Source organism: Apodemus sylvaticus, chromosome 15 (assembly GCF_947179515.1).
Source record: "Apodemus sylvaticus chromosome 15, mApoSyl1.1, whole genome shotgun sequence".
Classification (NCBI taxonomy): domain Eukaryota; kingdom Metazoa; phylum Chordata; class Mammalia; order Rodentia; family Muridae; genus Apodemus; species Apodemus sylvaticus.
The window spans coordinates 6,054,707-6,078,225 of NC_067486.1; the positions used below are offsets into that span (position 1 = coordinate 6,054,707).

General features: G+C 46.9%; 1 protein-coding gene across 1 annotated transcript in view; it reads right to left on the reverse strand.

The window, feature by feature from the left end:
• Positions 1-322: 322 nt before the first annotated feature.
• Mrps6 (mitochondrial ribosomal protein S6) overlaps positions 323-23,519 on the reverse strand; it is a 57,336-nt gene continuing 34,139 nt past the window's right edge. Inside the window, exons 3-4 of the mRNA XM_052159093.1 lie at positions 12,097-12,236; positions 323-756 (exon numbers count right to left, since the gene is read on the reverse strand). Of these exons, the coding sequence (XP_052015053.1) occupies positions 564-756; positions 12,097-12,236 (333 nt within the window). The 3' untranslated portion in view covers positions 323-563. The remainder of the gene's footprint in view (positions 757-12,096; positions 12,237-23,519) is intronic.

Here is a 23,519-nt window from a genome sequence, read left to right on the forward strand (position 1 = left end):
TTCCCTGGGAAAAGCCTAGTGGACAACATCTACTGCCTTCTTCAAAGGCTGAGGGATAGTGGACAGGGGGCAGAAACCAGCATTGAGACAATGTGCAGGTCCAACAGCCCCAACACTCATGGCCTCCTCGAAGATCACTGTCACAGACAGAAGAAAGCACAAATTCTGTAGACTGCCCAGTAGTCCAGCAACAAACTCACCCAGATCCCAAACTTCAGGGTGCTCATAACAGTCTGGGGTGGGTATCACAGCACGACTGGAGCTGCCAGCTTTGGGGGTACGCTGTGCTGGGGAAGGGGGAGAAGCAATACCACAGTCAGAGTTGATGACGTCATGTTTATTAGTCTGTTCTGTGTTCCATATAGAAATGCTGCAGTGGGACTGTAGACACCCCATGCCCGACAGATCACACGAAGATGAAATCTCCGCAGAGATGGCAGGGCAGGACTTGACAGCAGTTCCCACCTCCTGGAGCAAAATGGTCATGTGCTAAAGCATCCTAGACAATAACCTATCAGCAGCACCCACAGTGCACTTAGAATTACAAAGTCTGGGGAATCTTCTCACTTCTTTCTCTTCTTTGTTGAATACAATTTTTCTTCAAGTGGGACTGGAACTATGCCGTCACACTCTTTTACTTCCTGAGTCAGAGGGTGTTTCACAATATTAGGCCTAATCACATCAATGTCTCGCGCCAAGTGTTCCAATATGTTTTCCACAGCACTCGTTGGGGCATAAAAATCCACCAAGAAATACCTGCAACAAGACAGAAATGGGTGAATTCCTGTATCTGAAGGATAACACAACTGCTTCGGTCAGTGGTGTGACCTTTCCTCTCCCAGACAGAGGTCACTATTCACACACTCACACTCAGCTGCAAGTGCAAGGGGGCAAACTCAGTGTCCTTCCAGACTGCACCTACCATTACACCCCTGTACTAATTAATCAGAACCACCTTCACAGCAACAAGAAGGCTGTGACACTAGGCACAGCAGGAAATAACAAAACAGTTGTGAGATTGTGTACGTAGAATTTTCTACCCTATCAACAAGAATGGATTTTCTATCACCTACTAATTCTTCTTGTAGAAATATTTAGTAGATGGTCTTCTAATTTCCCAAGGACTTTACTAGTGGCTTGTACACCTAAGAGAAACAGTCAGACCTTCGGCCAGTCACTTTCCACAGTAAGGAAAAGGACAAAGGGAAGAGACACCCCTGGAGCTCACCTGTAGGAACAAGAACTGACTGACAGTGTAACATTAATTATTCATGTCAGCCTGATGACAAATGGTATGACAGACAGCATGTGGCAAAACCTTACCAACACCTTGCTGGACAACATCACAAGGACTGTCCACGGCCTACCCCTGCTGTCCACACTCAAAAGCAGCCAAGTGTAACAGTGCACACCAGATTCAGGACACAAAGGTAGGGGCATCACTTCAAGTCAAAGCCAGCTGGCCTCTACATTGACTTACGCAGCCAGCTATGGCTCTGTAGAGAGATCATATCTCCGAGACCCAGAGGGCAGGGGCAGAGGTTAGGTCTCCATTGTACAGCTTGATCTGGCAGTGCAGTTAGAGACCGTGAGCAGGGCACTGCGAGGCCTGGCCAGGATCTAGCTGGCTAGCATCCTTCTTTCTAGCCTGTGTTCTCCCAACTCTCAAAGAGCAGTCCCGCTGATGCTGCTCCCCTCAGTGCTCCCCCTATGTCTCCTGTCTGTAGTCTCAGAGGGCCCCAGCACCTCCGACAGAGCAGCCTCAGCCCACAGCCACGCCTCCGCTGTCTCCCTCACTGCCCCGCTCTGACAGAGCATAGCTTCCCCACTAGCATGGTGGACACGTGTTCACTGTCCTCCTCACTCCTCCCTGGCGGTGAGCCCCTGCCGCACAGTGCAAGAAGGTGCTTCCTATGAGGCTGTTACATGTATACAGGCTTATGCATACACAACCCCAGCCGCACTCCTGTACACAACCAGATGAACTCACTAGGGCACCAACCAACAAACAGAAAAGACACAAACACTGAGGGGCTAGCAGTGAAGAAAAGAAACGAGGAGAGAGAGGCGGATAGGAGGGGTAAGGAGAGGTGACTGCGATCAAAACACATGTGCATGTATGAAACTGTCACGATGAAACCCATAATCAGGTGTAACTGATACAATGATAAAGCATTTTAAAACACTTAAACAGTGGATCAGTGCGTCAAAGAAATCAAAGGAGAAAAGACAAAGTACTTTAAATTGAGTAAAACTAAAAACATAACAAATTCTTGGAAAACTCACTAAAACAGCACATGGTAGGAATGGATGGTACCGACCCCCATGCAGGGAAGACCAGGTAAGTTCCTGACCAAACGCTGTCAGCGTCCACCTTAGAAAATGGAAAAGGAGCAAGTTAAGCTGGGCTGAGGGAAGTAAAGCGGTTGAGGAGATGTTTCTAAACAAACAGGGAAAACAGAACATGAATGAAACCAAACGCTAATTTACTGTATCACTAAAATTAGCATGCCGCTCGCTCGCCAGGCGGCTCACTAGGACACACCAATACTGAGAGCAACAAAGGTAGAATGACTGCAAAGTCTGTGAATACAGGATACTGGGAAACAATGTGGATAACTTTTGTTAATGGGTTTGACATTTCAGGTAAGAGTCAAAGTCACTGAAAAAAAAAAAAAACCCTATCAAAGTTCATTCTAGAAGAAGCAGGTCATGTCACAGTCCTGTATCCATGAAAAGTTAAACCTGTGGCTACAAACATCCCCATAAAGAGACTAGAAGGATTCACTGGTGAATTATACTAAATGTTGAAGGAAAAACACCAATTCTAACACAAACTCAGGAAAAGTTGGAAAACACATCTCAACGTGTTTATGGGGCTAATATCACCTTATAACAAAACCAAAAACAAATACCACAAGGGAGAAAACAGAGAAGATGAAAACAACAATGCACAAACCCACCAGTAATCGGTAAGAACACTGCTTCCACATCCAAGTTCAGTGTATCCAAAGAATGCAACCCTAAATTAATATTAAAACAGCCCGCCAATAGAACTCACTGCACTGATGAACAAGGAGAAAACTATGACACTTTCAGTAACCATAAGTAAAGAAGTTAACAATATCTCATGGCAATTTCTGAGAAAAAGTTCCAAGAAGCTATGCATAGAGATGACTTTCTAAAAATCCTACAACAATAGCATTTCACCAACTCTGGATATCCCCAACCTCAAACAGAGAACAAAGATGTCCCTCTTTAATACTGTACTGGAGATGCGTGACAGAGCAATAAGGCAAGAAAAGACAACAGAAGAATCAGACTGATACTCCTGCCTCAGCCTCCTCAGTAAACATTCTATCTAGGAGCCTTTAAAAAAGGTATCCTTTTTGACTTTAAAGCCTCTTGCTTTAACCTTCTTGAACACTGACCGTGTTATATACATTTATTATGGCATCTATATTCCCAATGCAAAGTTTTCTTATTCTAAATAAAGATTATAACAGAGAACCTTTCTGTTATTTAGTCTGACAATGGGTAAGATTTTTTCAATAATTTAGATGGCCATTCTCTCCAATCTGATTCAGTTTCAACAACTCAAATAAAAGACCAACAAATCAATTTTCAACTTCAAATAGAAATACAAAGAATGCATAACAGCAAACAACTTTGATAGAGTATAAAGCTGAGTAATAAACACCACCTCTTCTCAAGACTTAAAAAGCAATAGTGATACAGACAGCATGACCACACAGACCCGTGCAGACACCATGACCACACAGACCCATGCAGACAGTATGACTACAGGGACCCATGCACACAGTGTGACTACACACACCCATGCAGATGAGTATAACTGATTCTTTTTTACAAGGTGCAAAGACAGGGCAGAAGAGGAAACTCTTTTCAAAAAGCAGTGGTTCATCAATTCTGTGTCCTTAATGCTTGAAAAGGTACACATTGTTCCATACTTGGGTACCACACAGGAAATTAATTCAAAATATGGAACAGACTGAAACCAAACATTAAATTTCTAAAAAAAGAAAAAAAGCCTTTCTGACCTTGGGATTAAGCTGAGATCCATCAGACAGCACAGAAGTACAATTAATAACAGGGAAGCACAGCAAAGGAGACAGCAATGTCAAAGACGATTCCGTAAGTAAGAACGCAAGCTGGAGTCAGGATTTGCTAATTCTATCTCTAATAAAATACCTGAATCTAGCATACAGAGAACTCTCAAATTTTAATTAAAAATAAAAGCAAAGTAATCTAAAACAAAAATAAGTCTCAATTTAAAAAGTTGTAAATGGAGCAGACCAAAGGTAGGCAGACTATGATAAAGTATAAGAAAATACACTTAAAAGTCAACCAATAAGATACAACTTAAAACCAGCGAGTTAGCCCGCAAAGCCCACCACAGTCAGGCACTTCCTAAACGTTCCCACAGCACCAACCTGACACTCAATACTCAAATACAGGCGCCTATGTGAGACATTTCTCATTCAGACCACCACACCACTCGAATAGCTTCTTGGGGCTGCAACTCACTGAAGAGGTGACTGCTTGTGGTGGCCATGGGGGCAACGCACCAACCTCCCCACACTCTCTCTCCAAGGCTTAATTTCATTTATTTTGACCCAACACACACACACAAAATTAAAGGGTTGTAACCATCCAATTTATGAAGTGCTTATTTGTTCAACTCCAAATCATGGTTACTTACCTGAAGCAAGGCTAGGAAGCAGAGTCTAGAACGTTCAGTGGGAACTGTCTCAAAGCACCTCCTCCACGCTAATGGCCAGTATCTTTTACTCATTCATTTCATTTTGGCTTTTTGGGGGTGGGTGGGTGGAATGCTTTAATCCAACACAGTCGTCAGCATTTCTTTCTTCCTATTGTCCATTCGTTCTTTTACTCAGTATTTATCAAAATATTTTCCAATCACACCCCTGCCACGCCAGGTTAACAGCAGCATCTCCTGAGCATACCCACTCCAAGAGGCCTTTTAATGTTTCCCTTTGCCTTGTGTCTCCTACTTTCATCCATGCACAGCCCTGCGCTGGCAGGGGACAAGAGGGACTGATTTGTTCTGCATCCTGGCCCAGTAAGGCATCAGCACCACTGTCTGCCCTATGGTGCCCCAAGCCTTGCCTCTGTAAGTTCTAAGTTCTACCCTTCCTACAGTCCAGAGTCAACTTATTTAATACCAGTTCTGAGACAGCTCAGTTTTAGCCACAATAAACAGAAGGTAGTGCTCTCTTCCACCTTCCACTCAACTGCCTCAGATTTCTCAAGCATGCCTATAGGCAGAAAAATCTTGACAGTGTAAGAGAAAGTATGTTTACAGAAGCCAACAGCCAACTCAACCATCTTCCAGCCAATGGCTGCAGTCTTCCTGGTCACTGCTTACCAAACCATCCGAACACACATGCAAAGCAGCATTCTGTAGTAAGAACAGAAAGAACACCTAGGATGGAAGCCAGAGCCAGGTGTTCCAGAAACCTCCCAGCTCTGACCTTGAAAAGAAGGGTCTTATGCATTTTGATTTCTAAAATGCCTTCACACCTCTTCAACATCTCCTGAGGAAACGGCTGGAGGGCAGTTGGACCCTGTGTCGGCTGCGGCAATGGAAGGGGAGGACAAGAAGCTGAGCACCAGCCTGGGCCCAGCCTCCTTTCTTTTCTTTTCTTTTCTTCCCCCCCCCCCCTCTCTTTGGTTTTTTTGGATTTGGGTTTTTTGAGACAGGGTTTCTCTGTGTAGCCCTGGCTGCCCTGGATCTCACTCTGTAGACCAGGCTGGCCTCGAACTCAGAAATCCGCCTGCCTCTTCCTCTCAGAGTGCTGGGATTAAAGGCCTGCGCCACCACCACCCAGCCCAGCCTCCTTTTCTAGAGGACAGCTTCTACAGTCTCAACTTCACAGCCTAAGGTCAAGAAGAACAGAAGCTCAGGAGCAGGCTTCTATAGCGTCCTTAGCTCACGCCCCTGCCATGTGTGCGCCCGCAGTGAGGATCACACAGGTATAGCAGGCCTTCCCACTCCCAGACACATGTGAAGCCACTGACAACTTTGGGACCGAAGAGTCACAGAATTACAGGCTGTAACTGATAAGACAGGAAAACATAGCCCAATCCCTTCATTTGAGGAAAAGACAACCAGAAAGCCAGGGCCTTAGACCGCAGCTCCCAGAAACACCTCATCTCTAAGGGTAAAGCACAGGCTTGGGGGTCTTCAGAATTGGCTTCTGGGAGTCTCCATTGTCATCAAACCCTGTGACCTTTACCCTTTAACTCACTCCCACCAGCCTTCCAGTCCATTGGCAACCAAACCCAAACAAGAGCTCTGGGCAAAGTGCAAGTGGGTCTGTGCCCACAGCACAGCATGTGACTGTCATTTCCAGCTTATCACTTTCCTGGTCTGTGCCCAGGGCTGATGTGGGCAGAGACTGTTTCTACTCTCCTGGCTCCCATTACACTACGGAAATTTCCATGAAAAGGAAACACCCAACAGAGAAGGGGAAAAGTAGCTCAGAGATGGGCAGATATACTGCACTCACCTCTCCCTGAAAGCCACACCACCACCACCATTTCGTCTTCCTCTTCCTCCTCTTCCTCCTCCTTGAGGTGCAGGCATACTCAAGCTGTGTATTTGAGTGACCCAGTCTATCCACATGGCTTCTCACACAGAACAAAGAGCTGCAGGGTTCCTGGTTGCTTCCACAGTATCCTGTCTTTCTTAACTACTTATCTAAATAAACTTAGGCAAAAGTTCATTGCAGACAAACCTCAGAAGACTGAAACCAGAAGCACAGGCGGCAGCCTCTCAGAACAGTCCTTTGGAAGCACAGGTGGCGGCCTCTTAGAACAATCCTGACATTTTAAAGTCTCCACAGTTTGGTGCTTAGTCCAGGCTTCTACAACTTCCGTAAGCCCCCGCCCCTCCCCACTCCTTCCAGGCCACTGCCACACACACTCCGTTGTGGGCCCAGACAGAGTGCTGAGAGAGCCCTAGCCCCGGGTACAGCTGTGTCGCCTCCGTCCCTGGAGAGTGGAGGTTCAGAAGGCGCATGCTGTCTTTCTCCTGACATCCTATGAAGACATAAAACCGAGACCTGTGCTGAGAAGGCAGCTCTGCTATCAGCTCCCTACCACCTCCTGCAGGCTCCACAGCCAGATCCAGAGGAGACATGGATAAGGCCAAAAGAGAGACCAGGGCCTCAGAGGACATCAGACTGCACCTCACTGGCTTTCGGGACTGTAGCCCCACAACGGAACAACTGCTGAGCTCAGCAACTTAAGCAGAAACAAAGCTCGGAAGGCGGACCCTCTCCCTCCTCCACCCACGCCACCGTGCGTTCCTTACTCATGGAGAACCACTTACAACTATGACTCCCTGCAACCGCCCGACAGGCCTGAACAAGGACATCCCAATAAAACATAACAGGAAAACACTCTAATTACTTTCCTTTTCCCATTTTTATTTTAACCATTAACTGAACTAGTAAGTGGACAGATTATTTTGGGGGAAAAAATCAGTGTGATAATCTAAAAGTCTAATTACAGCACACAAAGCAACCTTTTTAAGCACACGCTGTACACAGAGAAAACAGCACACAGCAGGCAGCCAGGCAGCGTAAGCAGTCTAGGCAGCCTTGAACACAGCCCAGCAGTATTTTCTGCATGTGGTTCTAACTGCAGAGCTGTTCCCTGAAGTCCCCACACTTCTCCCTCCTCTGCTGAGCTGCACACTAACACCACAGAGGTGGAAGTGAGGTGCTCACTGCCTCCACACAAGGAGAGGTGGGGCCAAAATAGGTTCACAACAGTATTGCACATCTCATTACAGACGCAATGTTCAAAAGCCAGAGAGTGGTGGACTGCTTCTGCACAAACAGTGCAGGTGGCAACTTGCCCTCCTCTGAACTTAAGACACTTTAACACCACCAAACTCTTCACTACAAGGGCCAGGGCTCCAGAGATCTGAAAAGGCCCAGGGAAATGGCCTCAGAGAGCAGGCCATGCCCAATACCGGGGACAATGCTCTGAAGCTGACTCCCTGCACAGACATCCTCTCCCAGGGAAACCAGCTTCCAGATCTGCCACTCCTCTAAAAGCTAGCCCCTGCGCTTCAGCACCACAAGGTCAGAATCTGACACAAGGCTATGTCACTGCCCAGGGCTGAGTCCCCAGCCCCAGCCCCCAGGCCCCAGCCCCAGGCCCCAGCCCCCAGGCCCCAGCCCCTGCCCCAGCCAGAGGTATTGGAGAAAGGTACAAGTCCTGGTGGTGTTCTTAGAGAGAAAGGCCACATTCTTTCAAACTCCACTTGTCTGAATCCCACAAAAAGAGCTTGCTTAAACTGGAGTTATGTTCTTTGTCACTGTCCCTCTCAGACACCCCTCCCCTTCCCACTGGCACACAGTGGAATTTTCCACTGAAATGCTCAGTGGCTCTCAGTGTGTGTGTGTGTGGGGGGGGGGAGTTGGGAGGGGTAGGAGGGCTCTGCAGCACCAGAGCATCTTGGAACCCGTTTGTTTGAAGACAAGAGTCGATCTGTGTGGATGCCTGTTCCTAGACTGTGTTAGTTAAACCGCTCTGATTTCAGACTCCACAGAGGCAGTGGATTATCCACCTTAATGCCAAAGACTGCCTACAAACAAACTCCACTTCTTTTTCTACCCATCTGTTGGTTCTCATGCAGTTTAAAAATGGATAATTCTACAAATCTAGGGGGAAATGCCACTTAAAAGAAACTTCCAAGGATACAACATCTCCACCCCAAAGCAAGCTGCAGAGCATCTACACAGAGAAATGGAGCCATGGCGCAGGCCCTGACTTGATGCTGGCAGAAAAACATAAGAAGACAGAAATGTTAACTAGCAGGAAAACTACAGAGGAGACTCCATCTCCTCTAGAGAGGGCGCCAGCGCTCTCGGACTAAGTAAGCTGTCGACACACTCGGGAGCAGTCAGTAAAATTCCACTCCTTCACCAAAGAGTTGGTTCCCCTGGTCACTCCGCTGAGCTGTCAGCACAAGGGTGTCCTGCACACAGCCAGCAGAGCTTCGCCATGAGCAGTGACCAGACTTATGGACACGGAAGGAAGCCCAGTCAGAGGCCCCCTGAGGCACACAAGTTAGGCTGTCCTCCCTCCAGCACCTAGTACAAAGAGCTTCAAACGGTGTGCAGCCCTGGTGTGAGAGCAGCTGCCCTGTCTGCAGTAGGGTATCACTAGGCCCGGGAGATGCTAGCCCTTTTTAGAAAGGGATGGCAGAACATCGACTCCTGTTGCTCCCTCTGTCGGTGTGACAACAAGGGATACCCAAAGGTGCCCTCTCCACCACATACAAGTCCGAGGTGAGTTGGCAGCACAAGGGGAGAGCATGCACAGCCTGAGTAGGACAGCGCAAGCCCAGGGGAAGAACACTGCCAGCTTGTCTGAGAACAGCAGCTCTAGCTTGGACTCTAATGGCTTCCAGGCACTGCCTGTGACAACAGGTGGTGACCGAAGCCAGGGCTTCCACTGGAAAGCTGATGCAGGTCGTAAGAGGCCGAAGGGTCTGTTCAAGCCTGCTGTTACAAGATCATGACCTGCAGCCAGCGGACCTACAGCATGGCTGCCCTTAGGTACACAGAAAAATCATACACATAAGAGCTACCAGGGTCTGAACCTTGTCTCCATCCCTGACAAGGGTGACCAGAGCATGCTCCATTTGGAGCCAGGTGGAACACACAAGAACATCTTTTTAAAAGTTTTAGATGATCCTCAGCCGAGCATGAACAACCCCCACAGTTCCACAGCCCTTGGATGCAGGGAGGACTTGATCTGCTGACTGGCCTGGGAATTTCACCACCAAGGTGCTGTCGTGAGCAAGCAAGTTCAGGTGACAGATTTGCAGGCTGTCTCCAGAACATACCTGCTTCTTAAGGACCTGGCCTAGTCAGTATGTACAATAATTACACTTTTCTTTTTGACATAAACTGGTTATAGACCTGGCATTATGAATAAATAATAATATCAAAACCATTTTCAAAGTGTACCTACCTTATCTGGGAGACAGTCTAGCTCACCCCTCCAACTGAAACCTTTCCCCACCTGAACATCTCTCTCCTTTCTCTCTTCCTTCAGCCTCCTTGGCCTCTGGGGCAGCAAGGGGCCAACTGGGGAGGATCTGAGGACCGGCAGTGCACTGCTCGGTCCTACTGAGAAGCAGCCGTGTGGTGAACTCTGACCTGGGTCTGGCACTCCCCCTGCAGTGAGAGCATCTCTATCCAAACTCCCCTTGCTGCTACCTAGCGAGCACAAGCCAAGACATCCCATCAACTGACAGCTGTGGCACTGGCAACTTGACCTGTGGATGCCCCGGCCAAGAACACACAGCATGACAGCGTGTCGATGTGGGTCCTGGAGGACATACAGGCTTATTTAATTAATGGCACACACTGACTCCTGCACAGAGAATCCAGGCCTTGGCCAAACTGAGTAACACATCACAACCTTCAGGGCTGCTGATGAACCAAATCCTTAAATGCTAAGCATGTCACCGACAAGCCGATCTTGTTTCTTGGCCATTTCCAGTGCACTTTCTTCATATATCATGTGTGTAAGACTTCTTGATCACCCACAATACATACAAGCTATCTGTTAAATGGAGAAACTGCCTATTACAAGGAGGGTAAGTGTAATGACTCTGAAGAGTCCAACTGGCCTCAAACTCCCTAAGGCAGACAACAGGAAACCTCTACTCGGGCAATTCTAAGTATGCTAGACCTCACTGGCTCATTTAACAGAAAACACGGAGGAAACAATTCATCACCATACAGAAGTGAAGTGTCAGCTCGGGTCAGCAAGGTGGCTCAGGAGATGGAGAAGCCTGCAAACAATCCTGACCACTTGAGTTCAAGTCCTAGATCCTACAAGGTAGCAAGAGAGATCCAACTGTCAAGAGTTGTCCCCTGACTTCTACACATGCTCTCTGTGGCGTGCACACACACACACACAGAGATGGGGGGGGGAAGGGAGAACAGACAAGCACTTCTTACTGAATGGCTCCTCACGTTGATATGACAATGTGTCTAGAGAGAGAAAGGTCATATAAGGCCCCTACATGAACTGATGTCACACAACCAGTGTTTGTTTGTTCCGCATCTCTGTAAATTAGTATTCAGACAGAGCACTTTGGAAATAGGACCTTCTACAGATAAATGCAGGTACTGACTATTCTCAGCAACACAAGCCTAAAACCTGAGCTCTTCCTCGTGGTGCCCTGCTCACAGTGCACACAGTAGTGAACTGCAAAGCCTCTCCTTTACTAGGGGCTCTTCCCTCCTTCTGTCCCTTCCTCCCCTCTCCCTCCTGCCCTCCCTCTCCATCTCCCCCCCCCCCAACACACACACTCCATCCTTGTTATTATGACTGTGGGAGAAGCCCAGCCACTAGCACTCTCTGTTTCCTAGCAACACTCAGGCAGTCTGGCAAGGCCTCACAAGACACTGAACACAACCCAAGGGGACGCATTGACGGGGTCTGCAGTGCGTGACCTCCGGGCCACTCCAGTGTGCTGCACACACTGTGAAACCACAAGGATAAAGCAGCGCCCTGGCGCGGGGCCCTGATGATGTCCCCAAGACAACGCGAACGTGAGGCTGAAGTCAATCGCTGAGGGTGGCCAGGGACGCTGGCGACTGCACAGGGCACGGAGCACTGCGTGAGAGAGAGGCCTGCACAGAACACACCTCAGAAAACTGAGCGCTGTGGGGAGTGGCCAGACCACTTCTCTCTGTGCACCTGGTCCAGCTCCAGGCCAAAGAAACCTCCTTTGCCTATGTATGTGTAAGCCGAGGAATTCTGAAGCTGAGACGACACCCCCCCCACCCCCAGCAGGAGCCTATAGGCCGTCACTCCGCTCAGGGCTTCTGTTCTGACCCACCTGGTATGGTCAGTGTAACATCCCAATCTGAGACACAGCACTGCTTTTGTAAGTGATACCGGAAGGACACCCAGCACACCTGGGACCTGATGGCAGCGGCACTGTGACAATTTCTAAGATGCTTAGTGTTCTTTCCCAAGCCCACACTGAATCCATTTCATGGAGAAACTTACCCTCCGCGGCTGTGCTGCTGGCTATGACTGGAGATCCTGTATGGGAGTGTGCGCTCACCCAGGTTTTCCAAGTTCCTCACTATGGCCCCTCGGTCCATCAGGGATTCTAGTGTACGCTTCAAAGCAGCAGCAGTCTCTGGCTGTTTTATGTTTTCATTTTTAAAGAGAAAAAGAAAAAAGTCACAATCAATATGAAAATTGGAATGATTAAGTCCATTCTGCTAGAGGTCTCTGGATAAAAGCAAGTGAAACTGGTTTTAGCTAACTTAAACAAAATGCAATGGAGCAAAGGCACTGAAGCTATAAGACAGCTCACAGGTACAAAGGAAAGACAGTTCAGGGGCCAGCGCGGCTCCATGGATCTGGGAGGCACAACTACAAATGGCTTCTCTCAGGAGCCCCAGCAGGCTCGACCAGTGCCAATCACTGCCCATTCTTCTATACTGTGACTCAGATAGAAATCCCAGATGAGCCTGCAGGCACAGCACCTGACTAATGTAGCAGCCACAGCTAAGGGGAAAAGGGCTTGAATCCCAAAGGACAAAGGGTCCAACCTATACCCTCATGGAGCTAATAATCTAATAATAGAGTTTAACAAAGACATGTAAAGGGACCAGATAGCAGAAAAGGACAGTGGTCTTGATATAGACATGTGCATTGGGGAGGGGGGGGGGTGCACTTGTGTGGATGTGTGCAGATCCCAGGGCTCCTGGCCAGCCAGGCTAGCCAAACTCTGAGCACAGGTCTGGCATGAGGCCAAGTCTCAAAAACGAAGGTGGCAGGTAAAACTTGAAAGATATCTGAAGTAAACCTGTGTTCTCACCCCCAACCCCCCCCCCCCATAAGCACAGGTAAGTACACACACACACACAAATGCACGCATACACAGGGGAGTGCACCCTCCCTCACATACGAGTGTATACACATGCACATACCATAAAAACATAAAGAGATATTCTTAAGAAAGGATTTTATCATATCTATCAAAAAAGAAAACAGCTCCCTAACATGAAGTCAGCTTAAAACAAAACCCATTCTTTCACTTTGTGTCCAGATCAAGGCCTGAGCTGCTGAGAGACTTACTTGTTTTGCTGTAATTTCAAAATAGTCGTTTAAAGAACGCCTGAGGCTGGTGCATTGCTCAGTGGCTAGGAGCACTCAGTACCCGACCTGCACTTAATCTCTGGGACCCACGGTAGATGGAGGCCTGGCTCACAACAGTTACCCTCTAAATGCACACCGTGGCACGTGAGCCTGCGCTCGTGCACATTAAATAGACATAACTTTTAAAAAGAAACTGCAAGAGAAACAAAAGATGTTTGGTTATGAAGGTTGCTCAGTATTTTTTATATACCTTACCTCAAAATAAAGCAGACTCCCAAAGACAGGGCCTCAAGCTTGGTTTTGGCAAATTAGGTTTTATGGGAACACTGCCAACTCACGCATCTGAAGTGTTTATGGTTGTTTGTGCTTAGAGCAGATTTGTAGTTATGACAGACCGGATGGCCCCAAACCTGATAATTACGATGTCGCCAACCTCTGGTCTCCACTATGAAGATGAGGAAGCCAGCGGGGGCTTTAGTCCAGTCACCCCAAAAGGTACCATGTTCACAGTCTAGTCAGTGACTGAGTAAAAAAAGTGACTTCCCAGCAAACAGGCCGGCAGGCTGGTGACCACTGTCAGCCTCGACTTGCCACAGGCTCAGAACCAGTTCCTAACTCGCTACTCATCCCTAACCTAATTCACAGCCTGCAACATATGACCCTGTGTGGTGCTAAAGTATCCACTACTGGTAAAAACGCTGGTGCTTATCAGGATTGATGTTAATGCAGCATTCTGCCCTACAGTAGAGCCTTGAGCAACAGCAGGTTTGTTGGTTTCCATGCCCCCTGTACCTGAAGCCCAAAATCCAAAACTAAACTCGATTATCCAAACTCCAGAAGTCTCACTGATTAACCTCAACAGTCAACTAGGATACATCAGGTGTTCCGTGTAGTACACGTGCTGAGAAACCTGACAACCAACAATCGACCTGCTATGGCAGAGTACAGAAAGGACCTGCTTGTGGTGGTCAGCCTCATTCTGGGCATTGCGCAGACTCCTGGTGACACCTGAGCTCGATGTATGAGCAACAAGTCCTGGCTAGGAATGACCACATTGTTCTGTCACACAGAGTGCGTGCGCGCAGTCAGTCAGAAATTAATATTTTGCCTTTATAATTCTCCTGACACTCTCAACTAAAAAGTGCTGTGTATGATTTTTAGCTTGTCTTTTGTTTTGAGATAGGACCTCACTCTGTATAGTCTAGGCTAGTCTAAAACTTACTAGGTAGCCCCAGCTGGCCTCAAATTTTTGGCAATTCTCTGCCTCAGCCTCCCAAAATGCTGGGGCTACAGGACTGAGCCAGCGTGCCTGAGCCAGCGTGCCTGGCAAGTGTGCTAACTCCTAAGCTTGTACAGTTGATCTGTGTGTATTCTATAACAGCAATGATACAAGTTATCTATGTATTCACCACACCTCTTCTCCCTTTCCCATAGTTCTAAGCTTCACCTGATAACTAAAGATGCTAAACACATCTTGAAATGTGTACTAGTCATCTGTGTTTGTTTACTGGCTCACTTGCTGATTACAAAGCTGGGGGTTTGGGGTTTAATTTCTGTTCTTTATACATTCTAAACATCAGACCCATCTGACGCATAGCTGTTAGAGATCGTCTCCCATTCTGTAGCCTGTCTTTGTACTATGCTGAGAGATCCTATTCCTTTTCATTTCATGGAATCCCACTTGCAAATTCTTGGGCTTACTTCCTGTGCTATGAGTCTTTTTTCCAAAAATGTTCTTGCCTGACCCTGTATTCTGATGTGCTTTCCCTAGCATCCCCCTCAGCAGCTCATGGTTTATTATTAAGGTCTCTTATCTACTTTGAATTGATTTTTTTTGTGTGTGCAAGATTAAAGATAGGGATCTGATTTCATTCTTTTACATGCTGGATAACCAGCTTTCCCAGGTAAAATTTTTTTGAAGCAGTTACCACTTTTCCAGTATGTTTTTCATGCCTGTGTTAACAAGTAGCTTGTTGTAGCCACGTGGGCTTATGTCTAGGTTCTCCATTCGGTCCCACAGAGTGCACGCGTCTGTCTGCATCACTATGGCTCCGCAGTGTAATTCTGACTCAGGCACTGTGGGACTTCCAGAAGTGAGCTTTCTCTTAGGACTGACTCAGCTGGGTAGGCAGTTTCTCTTCCCCGTGGATTTCAGAATTCTTTTCTCCTAGTTGTATGTATTTAACTTTGTTAGCGGCTGCACTGAACCCATAACCTACTCTCAGTAACATGCCCAGTCTTTGCCACATTAATCCTGTTGATTCATAGGCACAGAAAAATCTGCCATCTTCTACCATTGCCTTCAATTTCTTTCTTTGATGCCTTTCAAGTTCAATCTATGTAGCTGGCTTATTCCTACAGTTTTTGTTGTTATTGGTATGTATAAAGAATGGGCACTTTGCTAGCAAGTTCACTATGGTACAGAGAGACCACTGATTCTGCATCCTGATACTTTCCTAAAGAACACATCAGCTCTCAGAGTTTCCTGGAGTGCACAGAGTGCCTTAAGACATAGACTGTGCCGTGCACAAACAAGGCAGCAAGGTAGGTCAGGTCTCCTGTAGTCCTCATCTTCTGCTCTTTCCTGCTGCTCTGGGTAAGAGCTCAAGTACGTCAGGGAAAATCTGCCTCATTTCAGAGTGTGTAAGAAACACTGTTTTCTCCTGCTAGTGCAATGTTGACTATGCACTCACGGCACACAGTCTACCATGCTGATGATGTTCCTTCTGTTTCTCATTTGCCCAGAACTGCCAAAACTTTGGTAAAGGCCTTTTTTGCATCATCATAGATACACATATGCACCATCCTACAACCTTGGAGAGAAACAAACTTGGTAGTGATGTAGGTTTTATTTTCCTTCTTGAAGTGTTCTTGAATTCAGCTTGTAAATGTTTTGTTGAAAACGTTTACATTTATGTTCATCAGAGAAAACGGTCTGCACTGTTTCTCTTTGTTCTGTTCCTACATGGTGTTGGTATCAGGGTAAAACCAGCTTTACAGTAAAAATGTTCACTTTCTATTCTGTAGAACAGGTTGAGAAGTACTGCTGTTGGTCTACCTTAAAAGTTTGATAGATAGCTTCACAGAGCACTGAAAAGAACATGTTTTCTTATCTGTTGGATAGACTGTTCTGTAAACACTCGTTAATTCCAACTGTCCTGCGATATGGTTTAATTCTGTTTGCTGAGTTTTGAAGACCTCAGAAGTATGAAAGTAAGAGTGGAGTATTAAAGTCTCCTGTCATTACTGTAACAGAGCCCATCAATATTTACAACTGTTCTATCAGAAGTAGTTTTTCTCTTCTGACTAGTTCTGGTATGAGATTAGCTATGCCATCTTCTTTCCAATCTCCATTTTCTGGGTGCGTTGAGTTTTATCCTTTGACTTAGTTTCCTGATACCTTTCCCAGTCAAGGGTGTTTAAGGCAACAGATAGTTGGCTCTTATGTTCTAATGAAGTTAGTCTGCAACTATTAACTGGTAAGTTGATGCTAGTTACTCTTGAGGATGCTGACTGCAGTAACAAACTCAATGCTCTGACAGTCGTCCTAGTAAATGCAACAGACTACAGATGGCACTGATTAAATTCTGCAGGATTCACAGAGCAGGCATACCAAATGGTCACTCTGCAAAAGTGAAAATTATTTACAGTAACAGTAACAGTTCTTGGCAAAGCACCCACCAACCTTCACCATGTCACTTGAACATGACTTACAAGGAGTGAGCTATAGAAGAGAGGATGTTATAAGCAATGGAGCACAGATTTTCAGGAGTATGCCAAATTCCCTGGTACCAGAAATGGAAGTCAAGACTTTTGAGACTGTCATTTGGAGGAAATCAGAAGCAAACCAAATACCATTTCTTATGGCTCAAAATATTTATCTGGAAACACTTGTCAAAGTTTCCTTCCACAGGCACGTATGTTTCAGTTGCTCACTATGAATCTACCCCCAAGAGACAGACCAGGGTGGGACGCAGACTCCTGTTAAAGCATGCTACAGGCAGGGATGAACAGTCACTGACATGTGGCTGATTAAAGCACAGGCAAAACTCACATGAGAAGAAACATCACTGACAGCTCAGAGGAAGAGACAGCCACCTGTTAGGTGGTAGGCTAGAGAAAGCAAAGTTCAGCCAGCCCTGAAACAGAGCAGCCACAATGCTCAGAGCAGGTCTGGATCTGGGCGCCTGTGAAGTGGGCGAGCGGCAATGTGGGGAAGTCAGTGCAGAAGTCGCGGAGTTGTGTTCTACTCCCAGCTCTTCTGTCTATAGTTTCAGTTTCTTCAGAACTTACCTACAATCCTGGTAAAAGTGTAAGCTTTCTGGAGAGCAACCCAGCAGAGTTCATTAGCTTAATCCATCTTCCCCACACCTAGACATTACTCTGTGCTGGGAACACAAAAGCCATCCTCCCGCTCTGCAGAGTGGCCAAGTCTCTCAGGTACCCACTTAGCTGCTTTGGTTAATAACCCACTCCCCTCCTGCTGGTTGTATCCAGTACTAACTTATGTGGATCTCCAGTCTGTGGTAACCAGTCTGCTCTCTCTACCTCTGACTTATTTAGCTTCTTCAGAAGTAAGCTCCTGCAGTTTTGTCCTCCTGTGCCTGCATATGGCATGCAGTCTACTGTTCAGAGTCATCCTTTTTGAAGCAGGTGATATGAGTATGTCTGAGTATTTCAGTTTGTATTTCTGCATGTTCTCTATCATCCACTCAGCCTCCAATGGCCTCTCAGGAAGATGCTGGGCCTCGTCGGTAGTGAGCACTGCTGTAACACCTGGGGAGTTTCTCTGGAATCCGCTGAGTTTGTCCATCAGATTCAGCCCAGAAGTGGGTTACTGTGTCACATGGAGGCTCTACTTAGTGCTTCTTCATTTACTGTTACTCTGTGCTTACTGTGTGTGTGTGTGTGTGCGCGTGTGTGCGCATGTGTGTATGGATGATTGTGTGGACAACCTTGCAACGCAGTCCTCTCCTACCTTTATGTGGGTTCTAGGGATCTCACTCAGGTCCCCTGGCTCACCCAGACCACCTTTACCTTCTGAAACATCCTGAAAACCCCAAAGACTTTTTCACTTTATTGTAATCAACTCACAAAGGGAAATGTCACATTGCTAAGTTATGGTAGCCACTTAAACAAACCCTTGCCCAATCCATTCCCTACGCATTGAGGACTTCTACAGTCAGGATGGCTTTCTGAAGGATGGGCCTCTACAGTCAGGATGGCCTTCTGAAGGATGGGTCTCTGCAGTCAGGATGGCCTTCTGAAGGATGGGTCTCTGCAGTCAGGATGGCCTTCTGAAGGATGGGCCTCTGCAGTCAGGATGGCCTTCTGAAGGATGGGCCTCTACAGTCAGGATGGCCTTCTGAAGGATGGGGCCTCTACAGTCAGGATGGCCTTCTGAAGGATGGGCCTCTACAGTCAGGATGGCCTTCTGAAGGATGGGTCTCTGCAGTCAGGATGGCCTTCTGAAGGATGGGTCTCTACAGTCAGGATGGCCTTCTGAAGGATGGGCCTCTACAGTCAGGATGGCCTTCTGAAGGATGGGTCTCTGCAGTCAGGATGGCCTTCTGAAGGATGGGCCTCTACAGTCAGGATGGCCTTCTGAAGGATGGGGCCTCTACAGTCAGGATGGCCTTCTGAAGGATGGGCCTCTACAGTCAGGATGGCCTTCTGAAGGATGGGCCTCTACAGTCAGGATGGCCTTCTGAAGGATGGGGCCTCTACAGTCAGGATGGCCTTCTGAAGGATGGGTCTCTACAGTCAGGATGGCCTTCTGAAGGATGGGGCCTCTACAGTCAGGATGGCCTTCTGAAGGATGGGCCTCTACAGTCAGGATGGCCTTCTGAAGGATGGGCCTCTACAGTCAGGATGGCCTTCTGAAGGATGGGCCTCTACAGTCAGGATGGCCTTCTGAAGGATGGGTCTCTACAGTCAGGATGGCCTTCTGAAGGATGGGGCCTCTACAGTCAGGATGGCCTTCTGAAGGATGGGCCTCTACAGTCAGGATGGCCTTCTGAAGGATGGGCCTCTACAGTCAGGATGGCCTTCTGAAGGATGGGCCTCTACAGTCAGGATGGCCTTCTGAAGGATGGGGCCTCTTATAGTCAGGATGGCCTTCTGAAGGATGGGCCTCTACAGTCAGGATGGCCTTCTGAAGGATGGGCCTCTGCAGTCAGGATGGCCTTCTGAAGGATGGGTCTCTGCAGTCAGGATGGCCTTCTGAAGGATGGGGCCTCTTATAGTCAGGATGGCCTTCTGAAGGATGGGCCTCTTATAGTCAGGATGGCCTTCTGAAGGATGGGTCTCTGCAGTCAGGATGGCCTTCTGAAGGATGGGTCTCTGCAGTCAGGATGGCCTTCTGAAGGATGGGTCTCTACAGTCAGGATGGCCTTCTGAAGGATGGGCCTCTTATAGTCAGGATGGCCTTCTGAAGGATGGGCCTCTTATAGTCAGGATGGCCTTCTGAAGGATGGGTCTCTGCAGTCAGGATGGCCTTCTGAAGGATGGGCCTCTACAGTCAGGATGGCCTTCTGAAGGATGGGGCCTCACTCAGGACTTTCACACTTTCACTTTCATTTATATTCACTTACCCACCATGAAATGATACAGCCATTAGGAATAAAAAGTAGAACTAGAAAAAAAAAAGCTAGCTTTAGATTCTCTACCATGACTATCTCTTTGCCTGCATTCTGTCCTTCCGTAACACCTGTTACCTTCCCTTGGTCCTTTCTGCATTACACTATACCCACTTACAGCTGTCTGTCAACATACATGTACACAAATGTACATGTCATAGACTAGGATCTGCATGAAGGAGAACACAGGTCTTTTGGGGTCCGGGTGGCCTCATTTAGACATAGAGATCTTTTCTGTGTCTAAGGAGTAAATCATCTTTTCCCTGTGCTAACACTACAGCCCTCCGGAGAGCAATATGAACAGCAGTCCCAGCAGGTGGCTTCTACTTCTTCATCAGGAAACAAGACCAAAACTCAAGTGCTCGTGTTTACTATTCTAAGAACACTCCACAAATCCAGGATCTTTGTCTATCTTCGCCATCCCCGTCCAGATGAATAAAGGGTGGGAGACGACAGGCAGACATCTGGTTACTATGGCAGCAAGAAAGTGAAATGCCACAGCTCCCAAAATAGGCCGTGAGAGCAGGGGTCAGGTGGAGCCTGAGGAGCGGGCTGCTGGTTGCTGTCTCTGGGCTACTTAGCCGTCCTTCGCTGCCTAGCCCAGCCTCTTCAAAGTACAGGACAGCACGGAGTGCCAGGGAGGCTATGGAAGCTCTCAAAGCAACAAAGAATTTCAACAGCAAAGACAAAGGCTCACAAAGAAATTCTAGTTAGGGTCTGTGCATCCTATAAACGTCAGATGTTTAGGTGTTCTAAATGGCAATGAAGAATATCAGTTAGGGGACTGTATCAAGAAGTGCTCTTTGTTTTTTAAGACTGAGACTATATGAATCAGAAACAGGCTTTGGCGCATCCTGCTGAGCAAGAGCGGACAAGAGCTGTCAACAAGCGTAGCAGCAGTGCGGAAGCTCGAGTGATGGGACAAAGACACTTCATTGGTTCTTCTACCTCAAGAGCAGGGCAGACACACAAAGGTCATAAAAACACCTGTTTTAAAAAACAAAAATTTTCGGAACAAAGTTGTCCCTTGAGATTCAGCTACGTATGAGAAGTGTTTCTTTCCTCACTAATCCTGAGAGCATTCCTATGTACCTTCGTTCATTTGGAAGTACCTTCTCCTAAACCAAACCTCTTCCAGTCCACATCTTACCCTCACATCCTTGGAGCTGAGCAGAACCCACATAAAGGTAGGAGAGGACTGACGCTGCCAGGTTGTCCATACATGCCATCCTACACATCATACACACACACACACACACACACACACGTGCACACACACACGCACGCACACACGCATGCACACGCACGCACACGTGCATCAGATGGCTCAACACGCATCTGATGAATACATGTCAGAGAGTCAAGAAGTGGAAAATTGCTCACTATTTGATACTAGAAAGGAGGAAAGGATTACATGGTCAGAAAACATAAGAAATAACAAAGAAAATCTTTGCTGCAAAGAAACATATCCTAACTTTTGAAAGGCAGAAGTGCACAATAAAGCAAATGCACATCCTTACTCAAAACCAGACATGGAGAGCACGGGCAACAAAGAGGCCAGGCGGGCTAGGACAGCAAGGGGTGGTCACTCAGTCACTGCTCTAGGTCTCCAGAGCATCTTGGGATGGGATAAACAACGAACCTTACAGATGCTCAGATCCTAAAGCATGCAGGGAATTTAGAGCTACAACAATTCAAAGGCTGAGAACCTATTAATACAAAATTAGCAAACCCTAAGTTTTGCACACCTTTTGGCACGGCTATAGGGAGTCTGCCACAGTGTAACAGTGATTTTCACTGGGACTGGAGGGGAACAAATCAAAGAGCAGCAGTCTCCATTTGTTGCACATACTTTTCTCTGTGACACGTACATGTGCAAACACCTGTGTCCATGTGTGCAGGTACACGTGCACACACCTGTGTCCATGTACGTAGGTATGTTTGTACACACCTGTGTCCATGTGTACAGGGACACGTGCACACACCTGTGTCCATGTACGTAGGTATGTTTGTACACACCTGTGTCCATGTGTGCAGGGACACGTGTTGCTTCTTTCTCATCACTGTCAGCTAACATTAACGGTGTCAGATCTCGAGTATAAAAGCCAAGTCAGAGATTTGTGAAAAATAAGCCACATCTGCCTAGACGTCTGGGACATACCAGGACGAAGGTGATAAAGCATCTTCCCAGGGTTCTTGGCCCATGCCTTCAATCCCAGAACTCAGGCTGATTTGAGTTCAAGGCCACTCAGGACTACTCTATATCCCATCTTCATTAAAAACAAAAAAATTCCTAAGGTAACAATGTGACAATGGATCTGAAAATTCGTGTCCTGAGCTGTACACCTGCGAAGGACAAATATATCTCCCAAGTTGCATTTGTGAGAAACACAGTCCTTGCAAGTATCTTTATGCTAAAGATATTTGGAACAGGGCCACTGGGGGATGACTGATACACTGGTGAGAGGTTTAGCATAGGAGCAGCCCCGTCATACTCTGACTTCAACACTGCCTGATGTCCTGTTATAACTCAACAAGGTCCTCAACATGCTGGACTAGGAGGTGACAGTGAGGGATGCTAGCACCAGGTTCATGAACTTCCCAGTTACCATAACCATGACTCAAAGGAACGTCTGTTCTTCACAAAGTATTGTCTCTTACTTTGTTATAGCAGCAGAAAACAAATGAAGACCGTGTTCCAGAGAGTAGAATACATCACACCACATTTTAAAACTTATGAGTACATTTATTTCAGTAAAGGATGGAAAAAAATAACATTTCAGATAGGAACTTTGAGTGAAAACCTAAGTAATGGGATCTTTAGATAAACTCCCTAAACAGGACTTTCTGGGAGTGGAATAAACATTTTTAGGGCAGAGAGACGAACAGTGTTCTCTTACTGATGGGTGAGTGGGTGGGTGGGTAAGTTGATGGATGGATGGACGGGCAGATGAGTGGATAGACAGATGGAAGGATGGATGGACGAATGGGTGGATGGGTAGATGGGTGGATGGATGGACAGATGAATAGATGAATGGACAGATGAGTATGCCTGCTTCCCAATGAAAGTAATTATTTTCAAAAATGCATTTAAACCCCCAAATCCATATTCCTAGCGCTTTTAAAAGCCATTTGCAGACATCCACATATACAAGGTGGTGAAAAATAAGGGTCACTCACCTGCTGCACACACGTCTAGCAGAAGCAGAGCAGGGCAATGGCCCACACTGTGCTGGCTCACGCTATAGACAAGCGTCCATCTTGCAGTCTATTTAGCACCACACTGATGTGGGGCTCTTTGTTGTTGCTTGCTTTTGTACATGTATGTTTTCACAGAAGATATTACTGTTTAAAAAACAAAAGAAACTTAAGTATAATAATAACAGCGTGCAGGCAACAATGGGCCTCCAGGAACATGTCAGTTGCATGGCACATGGGTGTGAGTGGTGATGCTGTTGGCCTCAAGCTGAGTCCTAACACACCTGCTATATACTAAATGTGGTGTCTTAGACAGAAACAGGGAAAATGATCAGTTGACAAAAATGGGTTCACAGGAACCTGCCAAGGGGAATTAGTATTTACCAGCACTTTGTAGGATCTAGTGAAAAATGGTACTCATTTTTACCACACTACATCTGTGCTGTCTTATGTACTAAGCAGGTCAAATATCATAATAAAATG